Raw genomic sequence first — 27,853 nt, forward strand, 5'->3', positions numbered from 1 at the left:
AAGGCCGTGCTTTCGATGGTTTGGCTTGGAGAAGGTGAAACCATGTTAAATGTTTTTTGCCAATACTTCAATACTCTCTTAAACTAAGGAATAAGATGTCTTCGTAGCTTTAGTTGTTTTGAGTTTCACAATCACCCTTTCAAGAAAATGTTTATGAGGGTTTTCAATATACTGTTGGCTTCAGTCTTTCTGGTCTTGCATGTGTGAACATTTCTTTTGTGTTGCTTCTTCTAGTGCTCTTCTAGTGAAACATCATCTGTATCACAGTTCTTCGCTACTTCATATTCACTTTCACAATTTGTGGAAAATCCTCGTCATGCTACTGCAATGAACAAGAACAATCGAAAATTTAGAAAACCAAAAGAACCAGACAATCATGAGTTTATTGTAAATATATGAATACCTCAGGTTAATATTATCATTATAACTCAGTTTCCTTCCTAGTACTCTCAAGAGCAGTTACATTAACATTCATATAGGCTACAATATGAACCAGTTAGATAAGTGATTTTGACAATGGGGTGAGATAACTGATGAAGAATATACCCATCAACTTCTTTAACTCTATTATGAGGTGTGAGACAATTAATCGTTTATATATCTTGAGTATTGAGAAACAATCTCATAATGCTTACTTCTCTATCTTATTTTTTAATTTCCCTAAAAATTTTTAATGAACTATATCACCATAACATCAAAAGTGTGGGACAAAAAGAAAATGATAAGCCTTGCTATGAAGAACAACATATCATATCCATTTTGCACAATTTCCTAGATCTATCACTTCCAAGAAATACAGTAAACTCTTGATTTTCTAAGAGAGAGAGAGGAAAATGGCTAGACATTGGTGTTAAGATTGTCATAAAAGGTTAGTTAAAATGAAAGTCATGGTATTCACTTACCAATTGTAGTGTCTAAGTCCCATTTACGGAGACCAGAGTAGTTTTGTATGCACACAATTCTCAGCTGTTGCCTGAATATCCTAAGGTGCTTGAGGGATTGTAAAGGGCGTGCTTTCGATGGTTTGGCTTGGAGAAGGTGAAACCACGCGAGATGTGTTTTGCCAATACTTCAGTACTCTCTTAAACTGAGGTATAAGTTATCTTCGTAGCTTCAGTTGTTTTGAGTCTGAAAATCACCCTTTGAAGAAAAAGTCAAAGAGGATTTTCAATACACTGTTGCCTTCAGTCTTTCTGGTCTTGCATGTGTGAACATTTATTTTGTGTTGCTTCTTCCAGTGAAACATCATCTGTATCACAGTTCTTCGCTACTTCATATTCACTTTCACAATTTGTGGACAATCCTCATCATGCTACTGAAATGAACAAGAAAAATCGAAAATTAGAAAACAAAAAGAACCAGACAATCATGAGTTTATTGTACATATATGAACACCTCAGGTTAATATTATCATTATAGCTCAGTTCCCTTCCTAGTACTCTGAAAAGCAGTTACATTAACATTCATATAGGCTACTATATGAACCAGTTAGATAAGTGATTTTGACAACGGGGTGAGATAACTGATGAGGAATATACCCATCAACTTCTTTAAATCTATTATGAGGTTGAAGATAATTAATCATTTACATATCTTGAGTATTGAGAAATAATCTCATAATGCTTACTTCTCTATCCTATTTTCTAATTTCCCTAAAAATTTTTAATGAACTTTATCACCATATATTCAAAAGTGTGGGAAAAAAAAGAAAATGATAAGACTTACTATGCAGAAGAACATATAAACATTTTGCACAATTTCCTACATCTATCACTTCCAAGAAATACAGTAAACTCTTGATTTTCTGAGAGAGAGAGAGAGAGAGAGAGAGAGAGAGAGAGAGAGAGAGAGAGAGAGAGAGGAAAATGGCTAGATATTGGTGTTATGATTGTCATCAAAGGTTAGTTAAAATGAAACTCATGGTATTCACTCACCAATTGCAGTGTCTAAGTCCCATTTAAGGAGACCAGAGTAGTTTTGTAAGCACAAAATTCTCAGTCATTGCCTGAATATCCTAAGGTGCTTGAGGGATTGATAAGGCCGTGCTTTTGATGGTTTGGCTTGAAGAAGGGGAAACCACGTTAGATGCATTTTGCCAATACCTCAATATGAGATCTCTTAAACTGAGGTATAAGTTATCTTTGCAGCTTTAGTTGTTTTGAGTTTGAAAATCACCCTTTGAAGAAAAAGTTTATGAGGGTTTTCAATACACTGTTGGCTTCAGTCTTTCTGGTCTTGCATGTGTGAACATTCTTTTTGTGTTGCTTCTTCCAGTGGAACATCATCTGTATCACAGTTCTTCACTACTTCATATTCACTTTCACAATTTGTGGACAATCCTCGTCATGCTACTGAAATAAACAAGAACAATCGAAAATTTAGAAAACCAAAAGAACCAGACAATCATGAGTTTATTGTACATATATGAACACCTAAGGTTAATATTATCATTATAACTCACTTTCCCTCCTAGTACTCCCAAGAACAGTTACATTAACATTCATATAGGCTACTATATCAACCAGTTAGATAAGTGATTTTGACAACGGGGTGAGATAACTGATGAGGAATATACCCATCACCTTCTTTAAATCTATTATGAGGTGGGAGATAATTATCGTTCACATATCTTGAGTACTGAGAAATAATCTCATAATGCTTACTTCTCAATCTTATTTTCTAATTTCCCTAAAAATTTTTAATGAACTATATCACCATAACATCAAAACTGTGGGACAAAAAGAAAATGATAAGCACTATGCAGAACAACATATCGTATACATTTTGCACAATTTCCTAGATCTATCAATTTCAAGAAATACAGTAAACTCTTGATTTTCAGATAGAGAGAGAGAAAGAAAGAGGAAAAGGGCTAGACATTGGTGTTATAATTGTCATAAAAGGTTAGTTAAAATGAAACTCATGGTATTCACTTACCAATTGTAGTGTCTAGCAGTGTCTAAGTCCCATTTACGGAGACCAGAGTAGTTTTGTATGCACACAATTCTCAGCTGTTGCCTGAATATCCTAAGGTGCTTGAGGGATTGTTAAGGGAGTGCTTTCGATGGTTTGGCTTGGAGAAGGTGAAACCACATTAGATGTTTTTTGCCAATACTTCAATACCCTCTTAAACTGAGGTATAAGTTATCTTTGTAGCTTTAGTTGTTTTGAGTCTGAAAATCACCCTTTGAAGAAAAAGTTTATGAAGGTTTTCAATACACTGTTGGCTTCAGTCTTTCTGGTCTTGCATGTATGAACATTTATTTTGTGTTGCTTCTTCCAGTGAAACATCATCTGTATCACAGTTCTTCCCTACTTCATATTCACTTTCACAATATGTGGACAAACCTCATCATGCTACTGAAATGAACAAGAAAAATCAAAAATTTGGAAAACCAAAAGAACCAAACAATCATGAATTTATTGTACATATATGAACACCTCAGGTTAATATTATCATTATAGCTCAGTTTCCTTCCTAGTACTCTCAAGAGCAGTTACATTAACATTCATATAGGGTACTATATGAACCAGTTAGATAAGTGATTTTGACAACAGGGTGAGATAACTGATGAGGAATATTCCCATCAACTTCTATATATCTATTATGTGGGAGATAATTAATTGTTTACATATCTTGAGTATTGAAAAATACTTTCATAATGCTTACTTCTCTATCTTATTTTCTAATTTCCCTAAAAAATTTGAAAGAACTATATCACCATAACATCAAAAGTGTGGGACAAAAAGAAAATGATAAGCCTTGCTATGCAGAACAAAATATATACATTTTCCACAATTTCCTAGATCTATCACATTCAAGAAATACAGTAAACTCTTGATTTTCTGATGAAGAGACAGAGGAAAATGTCAAGACATTGGTGTTATGATTGTCATAAAAGGTTAAAATGAAACTCATGGTATTCACTCACCAATTGCAGTGTCTAAGTCCCATTTAAGGAGACCAGAGTAGTTTTGTAAGCACACAATTCTCAGCTGTTGCCTGAATATCCTAAGGTGCTTGAGGGATTGTAAAGGCCGTGCTTTCGATGGTTTGGCTTGGAGAAGGTGAGACCATGTTAGATGTTTTTTTGCTAATACTTCAATACTCTCTTAAACTGAGGTATAAGTTATTTTTGTAGCTTTAGTTGTTATGAGTCTGAAAATCATCCTTTGAAGAAAAAGTTGATGAGGGTTTTCAATACACTGTTGGCTTCAGTCTTTCTGGTCTTGCATGTGTGAACATTTCTTTTGTGTTGCTTCTTCCAGTGAAACATCATCTGTATTACAGTTCTTCGCTAATTCATATTTACTTTTTTACAAATTGTGGACAATCCTCGTCATGGTACTGAAATGAACAAGAAAAATCGAAAATTTAGAAAACCAAAAGAACCAGACATGGTACTGAAATGAACGAGAAAAATCGAAAATTTAGAAAGCCAAAAGAACCAGACAATCATGAGTTTATTGTACAAATATGAACACCTCAGTTTAATATCATTATTATAACTCAGTTTCCTTCCTAGTACTCTCAAGAGCAGTTACATTTTCATATAGTCTATTAAATGAACCAGTTAGATAAGTGATTTTGACAATGGGGTGAGATAACTGATGAGGAATATACCCATCTTCCTCTTTAAATCTTTTACGAGGTGGGAGATAATTAATCGTTTACATATCTTGAGTATTGAGAAATAATCTCATAAAGCTTACTTCTCTATCTTATTTTCTAATTTCTCTAAAAATTTTTAATGAACTATATCACCATAACATCAAAAGTGTGGGACATACTGAAAATGATAAGCCTTGCTATGCAGAACAACATATCATATACATTTTGCACAATTTCTTAGATCTGTCACTTCCAAGAAATACAGTAAACTCTTGATTTTCTGAAAGAGAGAGAGAGAGAGAGGAAAATGGCTAGACATTGGTGTTATGATTGTCATAAAAGATTAGTTAAAATGAAACTCTTGGTATTCACTTACCAACTGTAGTGTCTAAGTCCCATTTAAGGAGACCAGAGTAGTTTTGTAAGCACACAATTCTCAGCTGTTGCCTGAATAGCCTAAGGTGCTTGAGGGATTGTTAAGGGCGTTCTTTTGATGGTCTGGCTTGAAGGTGAAACCATGTTAGATGTTTTTTGCCAATACTTCAATCCTCTCTTAAACTAAGGAATAAGTTGTCTTCGTACCTTTAGTTGTTTTGAGTCTGAAAATCACCTTTTGAAGAAAAAGTTTATGAGGGTTTTCAATACACTGTTGGCTTCAGTCTTTCTGGTCTTGCATGTGTGAACATTTCTTTTGTGTTGCTTCTTCCAGTGAAACATCATCTGTATCACAGTTCTTCGCTACTTCATATTCACTTTCACAATTTGTGGACAATCCTCATCATGATACTTAAATGAACAAGAAAAATCGAAAATTTAGAAAACCAAAAGAACCAGACAATCATAAGTGTATTGTACATATATGAACACCTAAGGTTAATATTATCATTATAACTCAGTTTCCCTCCTAGTAGTCTCAAGAGCTGTTACATTAACATTCATATAGGATACTATATAAACCAGTTAGATAAGTGATTTTGACAATGGGGTGAGATAACTGATGAGGAATATACCCATAACTTCTTTAAATCTATTATGAAGTGGGAGATAATCGTTTACATATCTTGAGTATTGAGAAATAATCTCATAATGCTTACTTCTCTATCTTATTTTCTAATTTCCCTAAAAATGTTTAATGAACTATATCACCATAACATCAAAAGTGTGGGACAAAAAGAAAATGATAAGCCTTGCTATGCAGAACAACATATTATATCCTTTTTGCACAATTTCCTAGATCTATCACTTCCAAGAAATCCAGTAAACTCTTGATTTTCTGAGAGAGAGAGAGAGAGAGAGAGAGAGAGAGAGAGAGAGAGAGAGAGAGAGAGAGAGAGAGAGGAAAATGGCTAAACATTGGTGTTATGATTGTCATAAAAGATTAGTTAAAATGAAACTCATGGTATTCACTTACCAATTGTAGTGTATAAGTCCCATTTAAGGAGTCCAGAGTAGTTTTGTAAGCATACAATTCTCAGCAGTTGCCTGAATATCCTAAGGTGCTTGAGGGTTTGTTAAGGACATGCTTTCGATGGTCTGGCTTGGTGAAACCACGTTAGATGTTTTTTGCCAATACTTCAATACTCTCTTAAACTGAGGTATAAGTTATCTTCGTAGCTTTAGTTGTTTTGAGTCTGAAAATCACCCTTTGAAGAAAAAGCTGATGAGGATTTTCAATACACTGTTGGCTTCAGTATTTCTGGTCTTGCATGTGTGAACATTTTTTTTTTGTGTTGCTTCTTCCAGTGAAACATCATCTGTATCACATTTTGCTACTTCATATTCACTTTCACAATTTGTGGACAATCCTCATCATGCTACTGAAATGAACAAGAAAAATCGAGAATTAGAAAACCAAAAGAACCAAACTATCATGAGTTTATTGTACATATATGAACAGCTCAGGTCAATATTATCATTATAACTCACTGTCCTTCCTAGTACTCTCAAGAGCAGTTACACTAACATTCATATAGGTTACTATATGAACCAGTTAGACAAGTGATTTTGACAATGGGGTGAGATAACTGATGAGGAATATACCCACCAACTTCTTTAAATCTAATATGAGGTGGGAGATAATCAATTGTTTACATATCTTGAGTATTGAGAAATAATCTCATAATGCTTACTTCTCTATCTTATTTTCTAAATTCCCTAGAAATGTTTAATGAACTATATCATCATAACATCAAAAGTGTGGGACAAAAAAAAATTATATGCCTTGGTATGTAGAACAACAAGAAATACAGTAAACTCTTGATTTTCTGAGAGAGAGAGAGAGAGAGAGAGAGAGAGAGAGAGAGAGAGAGAGAGAGAGAGAGAGAGAGAGAGAGGAAAATGGCTAGACATTGGTGTTATGATTGTCATAAAAGGTTAGTTAAAATGAAATTCATGGGATTCACTCACCAATTGCAGTGTCTAAGTCCCATTTAAGGAGACCAGAGTAGTTTTGTAAGCATAAAATTCTCAGCTGTTGCCTGAATATCCTAAGGTGCTTGAGGGATTGTTAAGGGCGTGCTTTCGATGGTTTGGCTTGGAGAAGGTGAAACCACGTTAATGTTTTTTGCCAATACTTCAATACTCTCTTAAACTGAGGTATAAGTTATCTTCGTAGCTTTAGTTGTTTTGAGTTTGAAAATCACCCTTTGAAGAAAAGGTTTATAAGGATTTTCAATACACTGTTGGCTTCAGTCTTTCTGGTCTTGCATGTGTGAACATTTTTTTTGTGATGGTTCTTCCAGTGAAACATCATCTGTATCACAGTTCTTTGCTACTTCATATTCACTTTCACAATTTTGGACAATCCTCATCATGCTACTGAAATGAACAAGAACAATCGAAAATTCAGAAAACCAAAAGAACCAGACAATCATGAGTTTACTGTACAGATATGAACACCTCAGGTTAATATTATCATTATAACTCAGCTTACTTCCTAGTACTGTCAAGAGCAGTTACATTAACATTCATATAGGCTACAATATGAACCAGTTATATAAGTGATTTTGACAATGGGGTGAGATAACTGATGAGGAATATACCCATCAACTTCTTTCAATCTATTATGAGGTGTGAGATAATCAATCGTTTATATATCTTGAGAATTGAGAAACAATCTCATAATGCTTACTTCTCTATCTTATTTTCTAATTTCCCTAAAAATTTTTAATGAACTATATCACCATAACATTAAAGGTGTGGGACATAAAGAAAATGATAAGCCTTGCTGTGCAGAACATATCATATACATTTTGCACATTTTCCTAGATCTATCACTTCCAAGAAATATAGTAAACTCTTGATTTTCTGAGAGAGAGAGGAAAATGGCTAGACATTGGTGTTACGATTGTCATAAAAGGTTAGTTAAAATGAAACTCATGGTATTCACTTACCAATTGTAGTGTCTAAGTCCAATTTAAGGTGACCAGAGTAGTTTTGTAAGCACACAATTCTCAGCTGTTGCCTGAATATCCTAAGGTGCTTGAGGGATTGTAAAGGGCGTACTTTCGATGGTTTGGCTTGGAGAAGGTGAAACCACGTTAGATGTTTTTGCCAATACTTCAATACTCTCTTAAACTGAGGAATAAGTTGTCTTCATAGCTGTAGTTGTTTTGAGTCTGAAAATCACCCTTTGAAGAAAATGTTTACGAGGGTTTCCAATACACTGTTGGCTTCAGTCTTTCTGGTCTTGCATGTGTGAACATTTCTTTTGTGTCGCTTCTTCTAGTGAAACATCATCTGTATCACATTTCTTCGCTACTTCATATTCACTTTCACAATTTGTGGACAAATTTAGAAAACCAAAAGAACCAGACCATCATGAGTTTATTGTACATATATGAACACCTCAGGTTAATATTATCATTGTAACTCAGTTTCCTTCCTATTACACTCTAGAACAGTTACATTAACATTCATATAGGCTACAATATGAACCAGTTAGATAAGTGATTTTGACAATGGGGTGAGATAACTGATGAGGAATATACCCATCAACTTCTTTAAATCTATTATGAGGTGGATAATGAATCATTTACATATCTTGAGTATTGAGAAATAATCTCATAATGCTTACTTCTCTATGTTATTTTCTAATTTCTCTAAAATTTTTTAATGAAATATATCTCCATAACATCAAAAGAGTGGAAAAAAAAAATGGTAAGCCTTGCTATGCAGAACAACATATCATATACATTTTGCACAATTTCCTAGATCTATCACTTCCAAGAAATACAGTAAACTCTTGATTTTCTGAGAGAGAGAGAGAGAGAGAGAGAGAGAGAGAGAGAGAGAGAGAGAGAGAGAGAGAGAGAGAGAGAGAGAGAGACAGAGAGAGAGAGAGAGAGAGAGGAAAATGTCTGGACATTGGTGTTATGATTGTCATAAAAGGTTAGTTAAAATGAAATTCATGGTATTCACTCACCAATTTCAGTGTCTAAGTCCAATTTAAGGAGACCAGAGTAGTGTTGTAAGCATAAAATTCTCAGCTGTTGCCTGTATATCTTAAGGTGCTTGAGGGATTGTTAAGGGCGTGCTTTCGATGGTTTGGCTTGGAGAAGGTGAAACCATGTTAATGTTTTTTGCCAATACTTCAATACTCTCAAACTGAGGTATAAGTTATCTTCGTAGCTTTAATTGTTTTGAGTTTGAAAATCACCCTTTGAAGAAGAGGTTTATATGGGTTTTCAATACACTGTTGGCTTCAGTCTTTCTGGTCTTGCATGTGTGAACATTTTTTTTGTGATGGTTCTTCCAGTGAAACATCATCTGTATCACAGTTCTTTGCTACTTCATATTCACTTTCACAATTTTGGACAATCCTCATGCTACTGAAATGAACAAGAAAAATCGAAAATTCAGAAAACCAAAAGAACCAGACAATCATGAGTTTATTATACATATATGAACACCTCAGGCTAATATTATCATTATAACTCAGTTTTCTTCCTCGTACTCTCAAGAACAGTTACATTAACATTCATATAGGCTACTACATGCATGAACCAGTTAGATATGTGATTTTGATTATGGGTTGAGATAACTGATGAGGATTATACCCATCAACTTCTTTAAATCTATTATGAGGTGGATAATGAATCGTTTACATATCTTGAGTATTGAGAAATAATCTCATAATGCTTACTTCTCTATCTTATTTTCTAATTTCCCTAAATTTTTTTTAATGAACTATATCACCTTATCATCAAAAGTGTTTGACAAAAAGAAAATGCTAAGCCTTACTATGCAGAACAGCATATCATATACATTTTGCACAATTTCCTAGATCTATCACTTCCAAGAAATACAGTAAACTCTTGATTTTCTGAGAGAGAGAGAGAGAGAGAGAGAGAGAGGAAAATGGGTAGACATTGGTGTTATGATTGTCATAAAAGATTAGTTAAAATGGAACTCATGGTATTCACTCACCAATTGCAGTGTCTAAGTCCCATTTAAGGAGACCAAAGTAGTTTTGTAAGCACACAATTCTCAGCTGTTGCCTGAATATCCTAAGGTGCATGAGGGATTGTTAAGAGCGTGCTTTCGATGGTTTGGCTTGGAGAAGGTGAAACCACGTTAGATGTTTTTTGCCAATACTTCAATACTCTCTCAAACTGAGGTATAAGTTATCTTCGTAGCTTTAGTTGTTTTGAGTCTGAAAATCACCCTTTGAAGAAAAAGTTTATGAGGGTTCTCAATACACTGTTGGCTTCAGTCTTTCTGGTCTTGCATGTGAACAGTTTTTTTGTGTTGCTTCTTCCAATGAAACATCATCTGAATCACAGTTCTTCGCTACTTCATATTCACTTTCACAATTTGTGGACAACCCTCATCATGCTACTGAAATGAACAAGAAAAATCGAGAATTTAGAAAACCAAAAGAACCAGACAATCATGAGTTTATTGTACATATATGAACACCTCAGGTTAATATTATCATTATAACTCACTTTCCTTCCTGGTACTCTCAAAACAGTTACATTAACAGTCTATATAGGATACTATATGAACCAGTTAGATAAGTGATTTTGACAACGGGGTGAGATAACTGATGAGGAATATACCCATCAACTTCTTTAAGTCTATTATGAGGTGGAAGATAATTAATCATTTACATATCTTGAGTATTGAGAAATAATCTCATAATGCTTAATTCTCTATCTTATTTTCAAAAATTTTCATCACTGATTTCTTACTTTATTCATAGATTGCTGAGCACTCATCACTATGCTAATGAATTTTTTTTTATCACAAAGATATGAAATGGAAGAGGGAAAACTGAAAATTCATCAATCCAAGAGACCCAAATAAATATTTTTTTTCTGCCAGCAATTTCTTTTTGTCAATATCACACAGTCATACCGTACCCTCCCAGGTAAACAATTCATTATATAACTGTGACCATCTCAAGCATGTACTGAAGGAAGCAACATTATACTAACCCCCTACATGCTATGGATTTACGTTATTACCTTACTGATGCAGGAAAGGGTGGACAAGTGTGAACAAATTCAGTGTTGCCTTTACCATGGCATCTTTGGCACAATAAAGTATGAAGAAGCTCAAAACCTCTTTGGCACAATAAAGTATAAAGTCTCAAAAACTACTACATTTGTCAAGATCACAATCACCATTTCAAAATCCCAAAACAGATTCTTCAGTATGCAATAAGAACTAATGGAAATTTCCCAGGGTTTTATACATCATTTAACGTGACCCTATGAAAAAATTTTCACTTCAAGGTATATTTGATTTAATTTTTTGAAAACACGTAAGTCGAAGTAAGTATACAAACGAGAAAATAAAATACAATGTGAGCTTACTTCTCCACCAAATAATACTATGTTTATTAATACAAGACTGTTTACTTTAAAAATGAACTTAAAAAAGTTTTCAACTGATACCAGAAAATTCCAAGGAGAAAATATGCAGGGAGTCTTGGATTTTCTGTAATGAAATTATTCATTCCCAATCTCGTGTAAAATCAAATTTCTTCCTTTACTAAACCTTGAGATGTACGTTGCATAAATGAAAAAGTAATTTTGAAAATGGATGCTCCTTTGCATGGTATTATTTACATCCTTGAATCTTGTGATGGTATTTAATATTACATGCATGGAAATGAATGTAAAATGTTACATTATCAAAGCATGCTTGGTTTGTTAACATGATACATTATCAAAGCATGTTTGGTTTTATCATGTATTGAATTAGTAATAAGAACTATTCTAGGACCCTGAAATCTAGATTTATTCACACTCAGTAGATATTAAGTAATTTTCTTTTTTTTTTAAAGTCAACATACCAAATGATAACTACTTCTTTGACATTTCAAAGAATATTTATTAAAAGATTTATACATTTTTTCTCACCGTGTGCAATTGGCCTAAGCAAACTGTCAATCAGACCATGACAGGTAAGATTTCCTATCAATGTCAAATTAGATTTACAAAGAATTAGAGTTGTTCTCTGCCAACAGGCCTGTTAAGGATGAGGCACTAAAGGCTAAGAAATGGCAATGGAGTTCACCAGTTATGTAGACTTTGCCATGGCTATCCCTTTCAGGGAGTTCCTAAAGGGAATGGACATCAGAGATATAGATGTATACAAGGCAATGGCCTACATACAAATGCGTATTCACATGTTTTGTGAGTATTACCGGTCAAGTTTTTAAGGTGCTACAAATGTTATGTACAATGTCACATAGTGAATGTATATCTCAAAGAGAGAACAGTTTTCTCCTTGAAACTAAATGAACTTACACTCTTATCATTATGGAAAAAAGAAAATGTCAATGATTAATTAGTAATACTGACTCGGCTTCTGTAATTTAAAGATGAGAGCATTCAATGATTACGAATCACAATCATAATGTTAATGATTCATGCATTCTTCATATGAGAATAAAACGTTTAAAGGTATGAGCAATGGAAAATTTGCTATCAAGTTAACAAAAATGTCATATTAATTTACACCTGGGTCTGAAATACAGTTAGCACTCTTAAAGTACTTAAAGGCTGAAATAGCAGTAGCATACTTATCCAGATCTGATGACAGAAGATGAAGGGGTGAAAGGATAACAATACTGAAGTTTCTCAAAATATTTGGTGTGAGTTATGTTTTGTAATACAGTGAAACTGGGACGAACCATATGATTGAAGAACACAAGAAGTTAAACAAAGGGAAATCACAAAAGATGAGAAAATATTTTCATAGTATTATCTAGCAGTGAACATGTGGAAAATGCGAAGTGAAAGTGATAGCAATGATATGTGACAAAGGAATCTGTACAAAAATAAAACTTTTGAGGTACACAAATACTAGTAGGTAATGACATAATATATTCTCTCTCATATATGCAAATTGCTGTATCTTCTTGTCACTGATGTTTTACTGAACAGTACTCCCAATTGTTAATATTCTGCCTAAGGGCTAGTCTAAGGCTTTTACTCTCTACTTTCATTTTTTTCTTCATTTATTACAATCAATCACTTCAGCCATCAATCTTCTTTACATTACCTCTCCCTCTTGGTTAATGCTTCCTTCCTTATCACAACACTAAATCTGATCTCTGCCTCATCTTTTCCCAACTTATCACAACACTAAATCTGATCTCTGCCTCATCTTTTCCCAACTGTTGTGACCAGGATAACCAAGAAGGTGAAACAGATCACCTATTCTACTCTCATTCTACATTTACGTTCAGAGCAAATCCCTTTGTTGTTATTTTTACTACTCACGTACCTCTGTAGACCAGCTCCTATACAAGCAACCTTTCCCTGGTCATCTGCATACGGTATTGTTCAGCAGCTCTCCTCTTGCCTTAACTCCCTTCCTCAACTTCTTCCATTGCTTGAAGAATAATAATCACTTTAATTTCATAAGGGACAATTGGTGATGAAATCCCGTGAATGATTTCTAGTCTAATCATTACAGGTTCCAAATCTACCACATTGATTATTTCCTCATCATAACATAGCCTACCAATCATCCTCCTACCCTGGTCAACACCAATCTTTACAATTTCCATTAACTTCACAAGCCTTCCCTAAGACAAAAGAACATGCATATAATTCAAACATCATTCTATTTAGGCATAATGTTATTAGACCTCTTGCTTTTCATCCCACATATTTTTTTGTGAATGCTATGATTCTTTTCAATGAAACAGTGAGCTTATGATTCAGTCTTCTTTGTTAATTTTTTCTGTATGAACAATGGTCTACAAAATGCAATGTATTAGGCTCCTCCTGTATAGGTTCCTTGGCTATTTCCCCTTTCCATATATGTATATCTTTCCACAGTCTGACGAGTTGTAAGTTGGTTTTCTCTACTGGTTTCTTCAAACAACTACCTGATATTAAACTACAATTGCTTTCACTTTTTGTGTTTGTCATACACTTCTATCAGATCTGAACTAAAAATACCCAAAAGACACATGCGACCATAATTTTTTTCTTCTTAATTTTATGTTTTCTTGAAGAATCCAAATTTTAATGCTCAATTTTTATTCCAAATTTTCCATGTCATCAAACCATGTGCTTCTCATCTCCCATTTACAAGCCAACCACTTTCACAGGAACTGTTTATTGTTGTAAACCTTTTAAATTGTCTTTTAATATGATACAATTTTGTCTTCTACTGAAATTCACCTAAGGCCACAGCACATCCCCATCCTTGTAAGCCTTTCAACATTCTACTCCACCTACAGCCAGAGTTCTTAACCAATGATATTCCATTTAGATCTGCATTCTTTCATAAAAACTGTAGTCTTAGAACATGAATGCAACATAAAACTCATCCAAAAATAAAACATTATTATATAAATATTTCTTGCATGCAAGAGACAATCCCTCGGCTACAATCATCAACAACCTTGTCAAATTCCAGTCACCTTTTTTCCTTCACTTTGCACCATATGTAATCATTATTAATGCTCTTCACTAAGCAAAGAAATATTCATTTCTGTCTCGCATAATCTCAGGTTTCTTTTTAATCAAACCAGATACTGAAATCCCTATTGGTATAACTTCAACAGAGTTATAGATCCACCTTAAAAAACTAGAAGCAATCACAATTTGTGTACTGTAATGTAATATCTGTCAAGTTGTGTGAATTGTATCTGATCCTCATTTTCCTTCATGTAACTATTTTTTAAGACGTGATCCTTATTTGTTACTCATTTCCCACAATGATCCACTTTCTTATGTTTTCAGCACTGATAAGTATTTGAAAACACAAAATTTTCTTCCTCTGGTTTCAGTTTGTGCACAATATGGGTGGCACTGAAATGAGTACCAAGACATTAGTAATAATAAAAAAAAACAATTAAAATCACAACTGATCACAATGGTGGACTTATAGTTATCTCAAATGTACCAGTCAATATAATAAAAACAACACAACATTTAACAACAGTACAACCTGTTTGCCTTATTTTCAAATATTTGAAAATATGGATCCTTTTTTTCATCACCAACCAGCAAACATAACTTTCAGTATTTGCCAAACATGAATACCAGAGAAATAAGCAAATCATGGTAACTCATATAGCTACTGCATTTTAATCGCATAAAATATTTAGATAAGTAGCCAATTTAGATATCAGATGGTAGATCAACTTATTACTGCTAACTGCAAAAATTGAAGCCTGTGATTTTCTTATATAGGTTTCATTATCATGCAAAATATGAATGGTATATAAATATGCATAACTGATATAACTAAAGTGCCCTAATTACATATTCAACAAAGAAGCCAATTCAAATGATGTACTGATGGACAGGCATTTAATAGAATTACAGGAAATTCCCCATCCAAAATATATAATCTCTGACCACAACAATGCAAAGAAAAAAAAGCAATCATTGGTGTGATTAAAGCCTTAGTGAATGCAAACAATACTTATAAAAACTTTAGGATGTGGACATATGGTGAAAAAATTTGTCACTATTGGCTTGGCTTGACATAAGCTCTTCCATTCAGTCTTAAGAGGGCACCATTTTTCAAAGTTGTGGAGGGAAAAAGAATTTTTTCAATTTTTATTAGCTAAACAGATGTCAAAAATGCAGCATATCAAATGAAAAAATATTCATGAAAATATTGGCTCTTTCATAAACTTCGTATCTACATGAATTCTTGTTGACAATTTGAAAATAATAAAATTCTTAAGTTGTAAATGTTCAGAATACTTAATACCACAGACATGTGAAATAAAAAGACCCTAAGTCAAGAAAAAGCCAGACAGGAAAATTATCAATAACCAATTTGAAAAACAGCAACAAAAGGGAAAAAATCACAAATCCAAATTCAGTCAGCAGGCTGAAGTTACTAATGATATATCATCAAGTTCCAGGAGAATATACTTTGTAAGCTTCTACCTACATCAGAATACTATCAATAAAACCCTAACCAGAGTGATGTGGAAGATGGGAAAATGAGCACAGGTTTGTAAGCAACACGATTGCACTAGATGACTACCAGGATTAAGAACATGATGGAAACAAATGGCATGAATACTGAGTTGAGAATTTCAGAATTATGGATAAGGTAGAAATGCAAATGGATGCTTAAGAATGTGGTGAGTGCACAGGGGAAATCATGCTTTGTTTGTATTACAAACATCAAGAGTGAAGAAGCTTCAACAACGAAGACATTGGTAGATGCTCTTCAGGAGGCAAAGTGGTAAGTGACTGATACAATCAATTTACTAGTTTTGTAGAGGCAAGTTACTATACAAACTAGAGGAGAATATGACAAACTTCACAATCGGTAAAATAACCACATAAGCATAATTACTATGGATTTTTCAATTTTCAGTACACTCAAAGCTCTTACAGTTGTATAGTCATGGATTTCACAAAGTCTTGTATACACATTAAAGGTAAAAAAAGATCGAGAGAGCAAGTGTCATTTGAAGGAAGTATTGTCAGAGGTAAACTCCATAAATATGTAATATCATAAATATGTAATATCTATTTAACTGTTAAAGAGCAAAGGCTTCCCTTTTGTTTTTATTTAATAAATACTTAATCAAAGACATTATATTATTAATCTGGAAAGAAACTAAATTGAAGGCGTGCAATGTGATGCACTTGGACTACTACCATGACTTTATGGTAATGTATTTTGTTATTTACCTTCATGAATATTCTCTGTATTTTAGGCCAGGCAGTACATATATGTTCAGGGATTCAATCATGTAAATTTGACATGCTGTCTCTACTGAGTGGGTAGATGTGATAGGTTTAGTCTTTAACATAATATAAATATGGTTATGTCTGCACAGCAGATCTATCTAGTTGCTAACTATGTGTCCCTGCAGGATGGCGGGCATCCAGGTGGTCGGGTGGTGAAGATGGGGGAGAGTCTGACACATCAGAAGCTTCTGCTCGGTCACTAAGTCGCCGGCCACAGTATTCCCGTGCACCTTCTCGAGAACTACACAACATCCCTGATGAAGAACTGGGGACAATGGGAGGTATGGCATATCCAGGCAGTGGTATGTCACTACCTCGTCCATATCCTGCCAGCAGTGGTGGAAATCTACCGCTCAACAGAGGAATGCATGACTCATCAGATCGGATTGCAGCAATGTACGGAACACTACGTAGTCCACACCGCCGCCCCCATTCTACTGTGGGTGGCTCGCCGGGGGAATGTATTGGGAGGGATGGTGGGCTTTGTGAGCAGCAGTTACAGCGACCAGCAACTCCTAACACTGCTGCTCAGATTAGCATGCAAAAAGACCTGCATGCATCACAACTTTCCCCTTGTGGTCAAGTGCAACATCCATCTGAAGAAACAGAAGTTCTCAAGCAAAGTGTCCAGGAACAACTGCAACAGCTAGTCAGAGAGCTGGAAGCTGGAGATGATCAAGTTCCTGAGCAGCAACAAACTGGTAATAATATTCCTAAGTATGAACAGTTTTCAGTATCTCATGGTTCACCCATCTATACTTCTGGCACCCAAAAGCATCCTTCTGCCAGAGAGATATACTCTCCTCAGACATTACCACACTCTTCCAGTACACCAATGTACTCATCTAATCCAGCACTGCACATCTCATGCATACCAATGCAGCCTTCTTCCACACAAACACATTCTGACAGTACATTACTAAATTCTGGGTATCAAGGAATGCTTAAAACAAAGAATCTACAAGAAAAAAATGAAGATACAAGACTCAGAAAGAACATGAGTTTAGCAACAGAAAAGCAATTACGGAATAATGCAAATGTAATAAACAACAAAGAAAATACATCAAATCATGAAATGGCAGCCAGTGCAGTAAAAAACACCTTACCCTCAAGCACCACATCTACAAGTAATATTCCAACATTTAACAATGATACCAGTGTATGTGATCAAAAGAACCATGCAATGTCAGTCAATCGAATACACAGTGACAAGGTAAACCTTCACCATGAGGGGGCAACCAGTCCTCCTAACAGTGATTGTGATGGAGATGGCTTTAGGCATAATTTAAACTCACAAGACCAGAGGCTAAGGTCTAGCCACAAAGTTATTAGAAGTGCAGACAGGTCAGCCTTGGATGCCTACAGGCGATCTCGTGGAAGGAGTGATATGCATGAATACCAAAGGGGAAAATCTGAAGACCTTTGCCATGCTCTTAATTCTTTATCAAGAGAATCTTCACAATGTAAAGGTGGACCTGTTCGTGCTCTCTTCAATAGTCAAAACTTACCAGAAGTTAATGCCAAAGTGACTGGAACGAATACCAAAAAGCCTGATTGTGACACATCATTAACTGTCACTTCTGGAACAGCTAAGAATAAGAAACAAAACCAAGTTATGGACTCTGGTTCTAATAATAATAACTATAATAATATTGATAATAACAGTAACAATAAAAGCAAAAGCATTAATAACAAAAGTGTTAATGGAACAATCCTTAAAAAGACCAATTTGGCAACAAGTAATACTGATCTTACAGCAAACACCATACCAAGAGTGAGTAATGGCAGTACAAACAACGATAAAAATAATAACAGCGGTATTATTACTAGTCGTTCAACTAGTGGTATTCCTGTGAAAAGTAACAGTCGTAGCAGCATCAGCACTCGCAGCAGTTACGGTGGGAATAATAACAGTAGTACAAGTCCCAAGGGAAACAGTGATTTATTGCAACCAAAGATGTATCAGAAAAGTAAATCGAGAGAATTGACAACAACCATCGAAGCTGCCAGTGAAAAATTTAGTCAACTGAACTCTGGCACACTAAAGCGTATTTCACCCTTTGAAGCTTATCGCCGTACTAAATCCCGTGAATTACCCATAGATGCAGCCAATAAAGAGTCCTTACATGCAAGATTAAAATCACCTCCACCCACTCCTGATCGAGCAAAGTCACCATTTGAAAAAGCAAAAACAAACATTGAGAAAAAATGTGAATATACAAAATCACCATTACCAGAACGAGCAATAAGTCAAAAGACTGAGGGATCTGCTGGAGTAAACTGTGCATCTACAACACCTGATTTGAGTCAATTAACCGATGTGGCAAAAGAGAAAAAAGAGGAAAAGACCAAAATAAAATATATTGCGCAAGAGGAAAATAGAGAGCCTAAACAAAGTAAATGTGAACATAAAAATGTGGAATTAGAAGTGGACACAGAAAAAATGCAAGGAAAGGAAAAGGGATGGGAAAAAGGTAAAGAAAAAGAAAAGACTAAAGAAAAAGATGGTGAGAAGGAAAGAGGCAAAGTAAAGAAAACCTCCTCTTGTGACCCAGAGAAACCTAAATCTATGTATAAGTTATTAGCATCACGGTTTAATCGATCTGGCTCCAATGTTGCAGATAACAATCGGTCAGCAACTGATAAAAGGCTAGAGGAAGATGATGTAAATGAAAAAGAAGACAAGTTTCGACTCAAGAGACCATCACGATTCCTAAAACACAGGACAGAAAAGAGTTCATCTAAATCCAGCATTTGCGATGGAGATGGGGTTCAAGATGATTCTGAGCGACCTGAGAGAAAACCCTCTAAAAAACTAACAGATGCACTTAACAAATTTTTAGGACGTAAAGATACAAAAGGAGATGATCCACGATCATCAGTAAATTCAATGTCTCAACCTGCTATGCCTACTATAAATACTGATGATGAACAGCCTAAGAAACCACCACGTGTGAAACCAAAGAAGTTTTCAAAGAGCCAGGAAAACCTGTGTTTGAGTCGTGTGGAAGAGGGAGGTGAAACAGGGGCACGATCCCCCACCACAGAGCGAGCACAGAGTGTTGTCCCTGATAGTTGTCCAAATAATTTACAACCAAGTTATACTCTTGAATCTGTGACTAAGAGCATATGTGACCATCTCTCTCAGCTTGAGAGTGACATCACTTCACGCATTGGTAACATGGGTGTGCATGAGTCTGGAGTACGACCAACAGGGGGAACTCAAGTAGTTTCAGCCGTTTCTTCAGTGTCACCAATCACTACCTATGGATTATCACCAGCTCTGGCACACCGTCGAAATTCTAGACCGACTAATCTTGATCTAGCTAGAGGAAATAATGCTTACCACCAGCCAGCTAAACCTCTGGCATCCCAGGCAGCAGCAGCAACTAACACAACTACAAACTACATTCCCAATACAGAGGGTGAGCGAGTAAAATACGCTCAGATCAAAAGATTGGATGGTGTGGGGGACATGGATCCCTCAGAATATAGGAGTCAAGCCCCTACAGAATCAGAAGAATCCACCATAACTGGATTTGAAGATATAAGGGGATTAAGTGAAAATGAGGATGAAAGCGTTATGGACAGAATCACCAGAAAAAGTTTTTATTCTAAATTTCAAAATAAAAAGAAACCACAACTACGTCGAGCAAATACAAAGGAAGACATGGACCAGCAATTGGCAGCAGCAAAGGCTCGTCTCATGAAAGAGGATGCAGAGCGTGCTGTAAGGGAGTCTCTCAGTCCCCTTCGGTATACTAGTCCAATTGTTTCCCCCAGAGCTTCTATAACTTCTCCTCCTTCTTGGGAAGTCCCTCGAAGACATTCCCGAAAATCTCTTCCCCCAGAGGATCCAAACATCTTCCTGCTAGGTGGGCGGCGAGGCACATCTCTACAACCTGATGACTTACTTGGCATAAGACGATTCACCTCAGTCCAGCCAGAGGAAATGCACAATATACATCGTATACCATCCGTGCCTGTGGAGAATTGTCCGTACACCCAACGAGCACCATCAATGCCTCTAGATGATTACTCATCAAGTTGTCGCATGAAGTCCATTCCACCTGAAGACCATACCTATACACACAGAGCACCATCCATACAATCAGATGATTTCTCATCTCAATGCCACCTGAAATCCATTCCATGTAATGACTCCAAAACTAGTTCTTTAAGTCCAATAACTGATAATGAATTAGGTGATGGGCAAGTACAAGATGCTGTAGCTGTTGCAGCTGCAGCTGGTGCACTTGCAGGAGAAGCAGCAGCAGTGGTTGCAGGAGCAGACAGTACAAATGAGGGAGGCAGTGGTAAGTCTCGTGAACCATCAGTCAATCGTGTTTTAAGGCCTGAACATGCAAATCGCTCAACAACTACCCAGGATGACACACGCAGCCTTGCACGAGAAGAACTCTCACGCCGCCTAACTCATCTGACACGAATATCTGGCACCAGCGGATTATCTGGCTGGAATCGAGGGGGACTAGCTGGGGGAAGTAACACTGGTAACATTAGTGAAAAAAGATCTTATCGACGTACCAACACCACTGGTCATTTGGGAGATCAGTTGTCTGGTTCGACATCACCCAGCATCAACCCAGGACTTGGTGAAAGACCTGTGTACCGACGTACCAACACTATGGACCTACCACCAGCAGATGCTCGAGCTCGACCCGGTAGTGAGTACCGGCGACAGCTGCAGGATCCAGCTCGCCGTTACTCAGCCGCCAGGTGGGTGCCTTGAGGCTTATCTATTATGCTGCCAAGGTATAACCTCCAACAAGCCTGGCAGCAGTAAAGCACATCACACTCATCACCAGTAGCAGCAATACTAGCAGTACTGTAGTACAACTGCCATCTTCAGTAGTTGTATCATCAATAGCAGTAGTAGAAATAACAATAAAACATCGTGGCTTTACGAGTGAACTTTAGGGTCTCCCTATCTACAATAGATACTCCCACAGATGATCTGTAAATGATGGTTTTCCTGCAAGATGACTGCACCCATTACATTAAGTGGTAAGTAGTAACCCAGAAACATAAAGTGCATCTTAGCTTTCCCCTGCATGTACTGGTAGCCTCAAAGTATGCACCAACTAGGTCCATCAATCAATTGTGTGCCTATTTATAATACTGTCCACCACAACAGAATCTACCTGCTCTCAATCAAATCACACCCAATAAGTATGTCAATGTCATCTAATCCATGAGTTTTTAATGTCTTTTTAAAGGAAGGGAAGTCTATACAACCTCCAGTTTTTACTTTTTCTCTGTGTGATTATCTATTTGTGCATATGGAGAGGTGAGTATTTCACTCACTGGACCCCATCTGTTAACCTTCTTTTTCCATCTTAAAATTTCATTAATCTTTTGTTTTTTCATTAATCTTTATTGGTTTTCCCTTAGCTTGTTTAGTTTGTCTATAACTCTCTTAGCATATAAACACATTCACTTCCTTTCTGACTTTCCTTAGTTTCTTGGACCCTCTGAATGGGACAATATCAAGTTCCTTTTTATATTATATCATCATGAAGTCTCAGGGTACTATTCTTTACTCGTAACATAGCCCCCTTACTTCAAATGCAATATTGTTGCTTGCTGTTGGATTTTCTCAAGCAAATCTGTCTTTAACTGGGGTGCCTAAATTCGTGATGCATTTTTTTGTCTTGGTCTCCTTGTACATGTAGTTGAAAGCAATTTTGACACTGACCAGTACATATTACATCTCCTTTACAACACTCCTAATGTGGTTTTTCTAATGAAAAACTTGTAATCATCTTAATCCTATATCCCGCTCAAGGGACTCTAGTAATTTATTCCTTAAGAGATGATGGTCATAACCTTCCAATTTCATCCTCATTTTCATAACTTTGCATTTGCTCTACATTAATTTCATTCATCAGATATCTGACCACCACTGGAGTGCGTCTTAGTCTCATCACTGGCTGTCATAAAACTGATTACTTCTTCGAGATTCTAGTCCTTCAGGTAATCTTTTAGAGACATAAATAACTACATCTGTAAAACTGAACTCTGCAAGACAACTCTGGTTACCCATTTTGAAAAAAATTACCTGATTTGTCCTCGGTTCCCTTCCATTTATGCAATTTTTGATCCACTTAAGAGATCATCATCTTATGCCAGCATGGTAATAAAGTTTCTCATGGTTTTTGTGTCATATACCTTCTGCCAGTCTAAGAACATACATTTTTTTTTTCTCCATAGTTAGTACTCATTCTAACAGAGGTCTAGAGTCCAGATTCATTGTCTTCTCTCAAAACTCTTGGTTAGATAGTCTCTGTCTTATTCTATTTGCTTTATGATTACCTTTTCCAATAACTTACACACCATGATTTTTAGTTGTAAAAGCCTGCAATTGAAAGAATTTTCTGTCTCCTTTTTTCAATATACACTACAATTTTTCGCTTCAGTTCCTTTATCATCAAACATGGTGTAATTATCTCTTTGTAATCACCTATTCGTACAGTATATGGTGTATGTAATTACCCATGTGTAGAGTACAAGGAAAGTTTTATACTCATGGGGCCCTATCTTTAGAACACTCACTTCCATCATACAACTTTTTAAATGTCTACATTAACCATGTCCACAATAATTTTCTTCCATTCAACCACTACTCTCATACTACAAGAGTAATTCTTTACATCTTTTTTAACAAGTTTCTTGCTTAATTTTATGATATATCCTCTGGTTGCTGCATCCCTATATCTCTCAAAGAACTGTTCCCTTGCTGCATCCCTATATCTCTCAAAGATCTGCTCCCTGTCCTCGTCAATGATGTTCTACAATGCAGAGGTTGTGATCAGGTCACCCCTCACTCTTCTCTCTTCTAAGGTGGGCAATTTTGAAACCTCTAGTCTTTCTCAATAACCTGCACTCTTAATTTATTCTGGTACCTCCTCAGGGCCTTCTCTATTAGCTCGATACACTTCATTAGGTGTGGTGAGCAAACCTGAGAAGCATATTGTAGTTCTGATCTTGTATGTGATCAGCTTGCTAAATATTCCCTTAACCATAGTCTCTAATGCTACTGTCGGTCTGTGCATAGGTGAGTAATTACCTATTTGTACAGTACAAGGGGGGAGAATTGCACTTGCTAGGTCCCACCTCTTCAACTTAACTCTGTATTCATAATTTCATCTCTTAAATTATTCTTTTCCTTAACTGCTCTCATACCATATTTTTTTTTTTTATTATACTTTGTCGCTGTCTCCCGCGTTTGCGAGGTAGCGCAAGGAAACAGACGAAAGAAATGGCCCAACCCCCCCCCATACACATGTATATACATACGTCCACACACGCAAATATACATACCTACACAGCTTTCCATGGTTTACCCCAGACGCTTCACATGCCTTGCTTCAATCCACTGACAGCACGTCAACCCCAGTATACCACATCGCTCCAATTCACTCTATTCCTTGCCCTCCTTTCACCCTCCTGCATGTTCAGGCCCCGATCACACAAAATCTTTTTCACTCCATCTTTCCACCTCCAATTTGGTCTCCCTCTTCTCCTTGTTCCCTCCACCTCCGACACATATATCTTCTTGGTCAATCTTTCCTCACTCATCCTCTCCATGTGCCCAAACCACTTCAAAACACCCTCTTCTGCTCTCTCAACCACGCTCTTTTTATTTCCACACATCTCTCTTACCCTTACGTTACTCACTCGATCAAACCACCTCACACCACACATTGTCCTCAAACATCTCATTTCCAGCACATCCATCCTCCTGCGCACACCTCTATCCATAGCCCACGCCTCGCAACCATACAACATTGTTGGAACCACTATTCCTTCAAACATACCCATTTTTGCTTTCCGAGATAATGTTCTCGACTTCCACACATTCTTCAAGGCCCCCAGGATTTTCGCCCCCTCCCCCACCCTATGATCCACTTCCGCTTCCATGGTTCCATCCGCTGCCAGATCCACTCCCAGATATCTAAAACACTTCACTTCCTCCAGTTTTTCTCCATTCAAACTCAACTCCCAATTGACTTGACCCTCAACCCTACTGTACCTAATAACCTTGCTCTTATTCACATTTACTCTTAACTTTCTTCTTCCACACACTTTTCCAAACTCAGTCACCAGCTTCTGCAGTTTCTCACATGACTCAGCCACCAGCGCTGTATCATCAGCGAACAACAACTGACTCACTTCCCAAGCTCTCTCATCCCCAACAGACTTCATACTTGCCCCTCTTTCCAAAACTCTTGCATTTACCTCCCGAACAACCCCATCCATAAACAAATTAAACAACCATGGAGACATCACACACCCCTGCCGCAAACCTACATTCACTGAGAACCAATCACTTTCCTCTCTTCCTACACGTACACATGCCTTACATCCTCGATAAAAACTTTTCACTGCTTCTAACAACTTGCCTCCCACACCATATATTCTTAATACCTTCCACAGAGCATCTCTATCAACTCTATCATATGCCTTCTCCAGATCCATAAATGCTACATACAAATCCATTTGCTTTTCTAAGTATTTCTCACATACATTCTTCAAAGCAAACACCTGATCCACACATCCTCTACCACTTCTGAAACCACACTGCTCTTCCCCAATCTGATGCTCTGTACATGCCTTCACCCTCTCAATCAATACCCTCCCATATAATTTACCAGGAATACTCAACAAACTTATACCTCTGTAATTTGAGCACTCACTCTTATCCCCTTTGCCCTTGTACAATGGCACTATGCACGCATTCCGCCAATCCTCAGGCACCTCACCATGAGTCATACATACATTATGTAAAAGCACTTTTTCACATCCTTTATATACATTTCTCATTTTCTTGCTGTGGCTTATTGCAATATATCTTTGCATGTCTCAAAAAACTGTACACTGTCAAGAACAACAAACTGGTTTAATACCCTGAATGTTATAATCATGAGGGAAAATTATTACTCCATTTTCTGTGTGTTGTAGAAGGTGACTACTTAAAGGGGGTAGGAGCAAGAGGCTGGAAAAACCCCTTCTTGCATTTTCTTTTCTAAAAGAAGACACAAAAGAAGGAGCTAAGCAGGGAGTCCTCATCTTCCTCAAAGGCTCAGGCTGGGGTGTCTAAGTGTGTGTGGATGTAACTAAGATGAGAAGAGAGGAGAGACAGGTAGCATGTTTGAGGAATGAAATCTGGGTGGTCTGGCTCTTGTGTGAAACAGAGCTCAAGGGTAATGTGAATGGTTCTAAGTAAAAGCTGGTCTGTGGCAAGGGTATGTGATGTCACCATGGTCATTCAGTTTATTTATGGACGGGGTGGTGAAGAAGTTAATTTCAAGTCTTGGAGAGCGAGGCGAGTGTGCTGACTGTGGGGGAATGAAAGGGCCTGAGAAGAGAGTCAGCTGTTGTTTGCTGGTGATACATGCTGGTGGCAGTTTCAAGCGAAAAACTGCAGAAGTTAGTGACTTAGTTTGAAAGGATCAGTGAACGGAGGAAGTTGAGAGTAAATGTGAATTTACATTTAGGAGGGTTGAGGGACAGTTTAGTTAGGGTGAGACTTTGAATGAAGAAAACTTGGAGGAAGTGAAGTGTTTTACATACCTGGGAATGGAAGCAGAATTGAGTCATATGATGAGAAAGTTCTAGCAGTGCTGAAGAATGTTGAAGGAGAGAGCATTATCTGAGGGGCCAAAAATGGTTATGTTTGAGGGAATAGCAGTCCCAACAATACTATAAGGATATGAGGCATGGGCTATAGATAAGTCTGTGCGGAGGAGGGTGGATATGTTGAAAATGATACGTTTAAGGACAATTTGTGGTGTGAGGTAGTTTGATCAAGAAAGTAATGAAAGGGTATGAGATGTATGGTAATAAAAAGTGTGACTGAAAGAGTGAAAGGGGGTCTGCTGAAATGGTTTGGACATATGGAAAGAATGAGTGAGGAAAGGTTGATAAAAGAGGATATGTGAATCAGAAGTGGAAGGAACAAAGAGAACAGGGAGATCAACTTGAAAATAGAAGGATGGAGTTAAAAAGATTTTGAGCAAGGAGGGGGAAAAGATGTGCACAGGATAGAGTGACCTGCAATGATGTGGTAATCTTGGGTCAACATGCAGTCAATGGAATGAACCAGGGCATGTGAAGTGGGCAGGTTTGTGTGTTTGTGTGTGTTTGTTAAATCATGGGAAGTTCTGTGGAGCCTAGTTGCGGATAGGGAACTGTGGTCTTGATGCATTACACATGGCAGTTAGAGAGTGGATGTGAGCACATGTGGCCTCTCTTTGTCTGTTTATGGTACTACCTTGCTAATGTGGGAAATGGCAAGTGACCTGTGGGGTGGGGTAGCACCAGGAATGTATGAAGGCAAGCATGAATATGTACATGTGTATATATCTGTGTATGTGTATATGTGCGTGTATGGGTGTTTCCCATGTATACGTATGTAAGTAGGAGAGATGGCCAGAGTGCGTTACTGGATTATGTGTTAATTGATAGGCGGCGAGAGAGACTTTTGGATATTAATGTGCTGAGAGGTTCAACTGAGGGATGTCTGATCATTATCTTGTGGAGGCTAAGGTGAAGATTTGTAGAGGTTTTCAGAAAAGAAGAGAGAATATTGGGGTGAAGAGAGTGGTGACAGTAAGTGAGCTTGGGAAGGAGACTTGTGTGAGGAAGTACCAGGTGAGACTGAGTACAAAATAGAAAAAGGTGAGAACAAAGGATGTAAGGGGAGTGGGGGAGGAATGGGATGTATTTAGGGAAGCAGTGATGGCTTGTGCAAAAGATGTTTGTGGCATGAGAAGCGTGGGAGGTGGGCAGATTAGAAAGGGTAGTGAGTGGTGGGATGAAGAAGTAAAATTATTAGTGAGAGAAGAGAGAGGCATTTGGATGATTTTTGCAGGGAAATAATGCAAATGACTGGGAGATGTATATAAGAAAGAGGCAGGAGGTCAAAAGAAAGAGGCAAGAGGCAAAAAAGAAGGCAAATGAGAGTTGGGGTGAGAGAGTATCATTAAATTTTAGGGAGGATAAAAAGATGTTTTGGAAGGAG

The 27,853-nt window shown here is 36.9% G+C and overlaps 1 protein-coding gene and 1 long non-coding RNA gene across 21 annotated transcripts in view; one reads left to right on the forward strand and one right to left on the reverse strand.

Moving 5' to 3' along the window:
* The window catches only part of LOC139762765 (uncharacterized), a 172,651-nt gene that overhangs the window by 137,370 nt on the left and 7,428 nt on the right, over positions 1 to 27,853 (forward strand). For 16 of the 20 annotated variants that reach the window (XM_071687890.1, XM_071687883.1, XM_071687891.1 and 13 more), the window contains one exon: positions 16,935 to 21,546. In XM_071687890.1, coding sequence (XP_071543991.1) covers positions 16,935 to 21,546 — 4,612 coding nt within the window. Of the gene's footprint in view, positions 1 to 16,934; positions 21,835 to 27,853 lie in introns of all 20 variants that reach the window. The other 4 variants (XR_011715833.1, XR_011715834.1, XR_011715831.1 and 1 more) reach the window with 2 other exon arrangements.
* On the reverse strand, positions 2,522 to 10,996 carry LOC139762769 (uncharacterized). Its single transcript, XR_011715837.1, has 5 exons — positions 7,019 to 10,996; positions 6,024 to 6,429; positions 4,989 to 5,398; positions 3,933 to 4,348; positions 2,522 to 3,360 (listed from the first exon to the last, which is right to left on the reverse strand). It is a non-coding gene; the product is annotated as an uncharacterized lncRNA (long non-coding RNA).

This window comes from Panulirus ornatus, chromosome 44, assembly GCF_036320965.1.
Source record: "Panulirus ornatus isolate Po-2019 chromosome 44, ASM3632096v1, whole genome shotgun sequence".
Taxonomy (NCBI): Eukaryota; Metazoa; Arthropoda; class Malacostraca; order Decapoda; family Palinuridae; genus Panulirus; species Panulirus ornatus.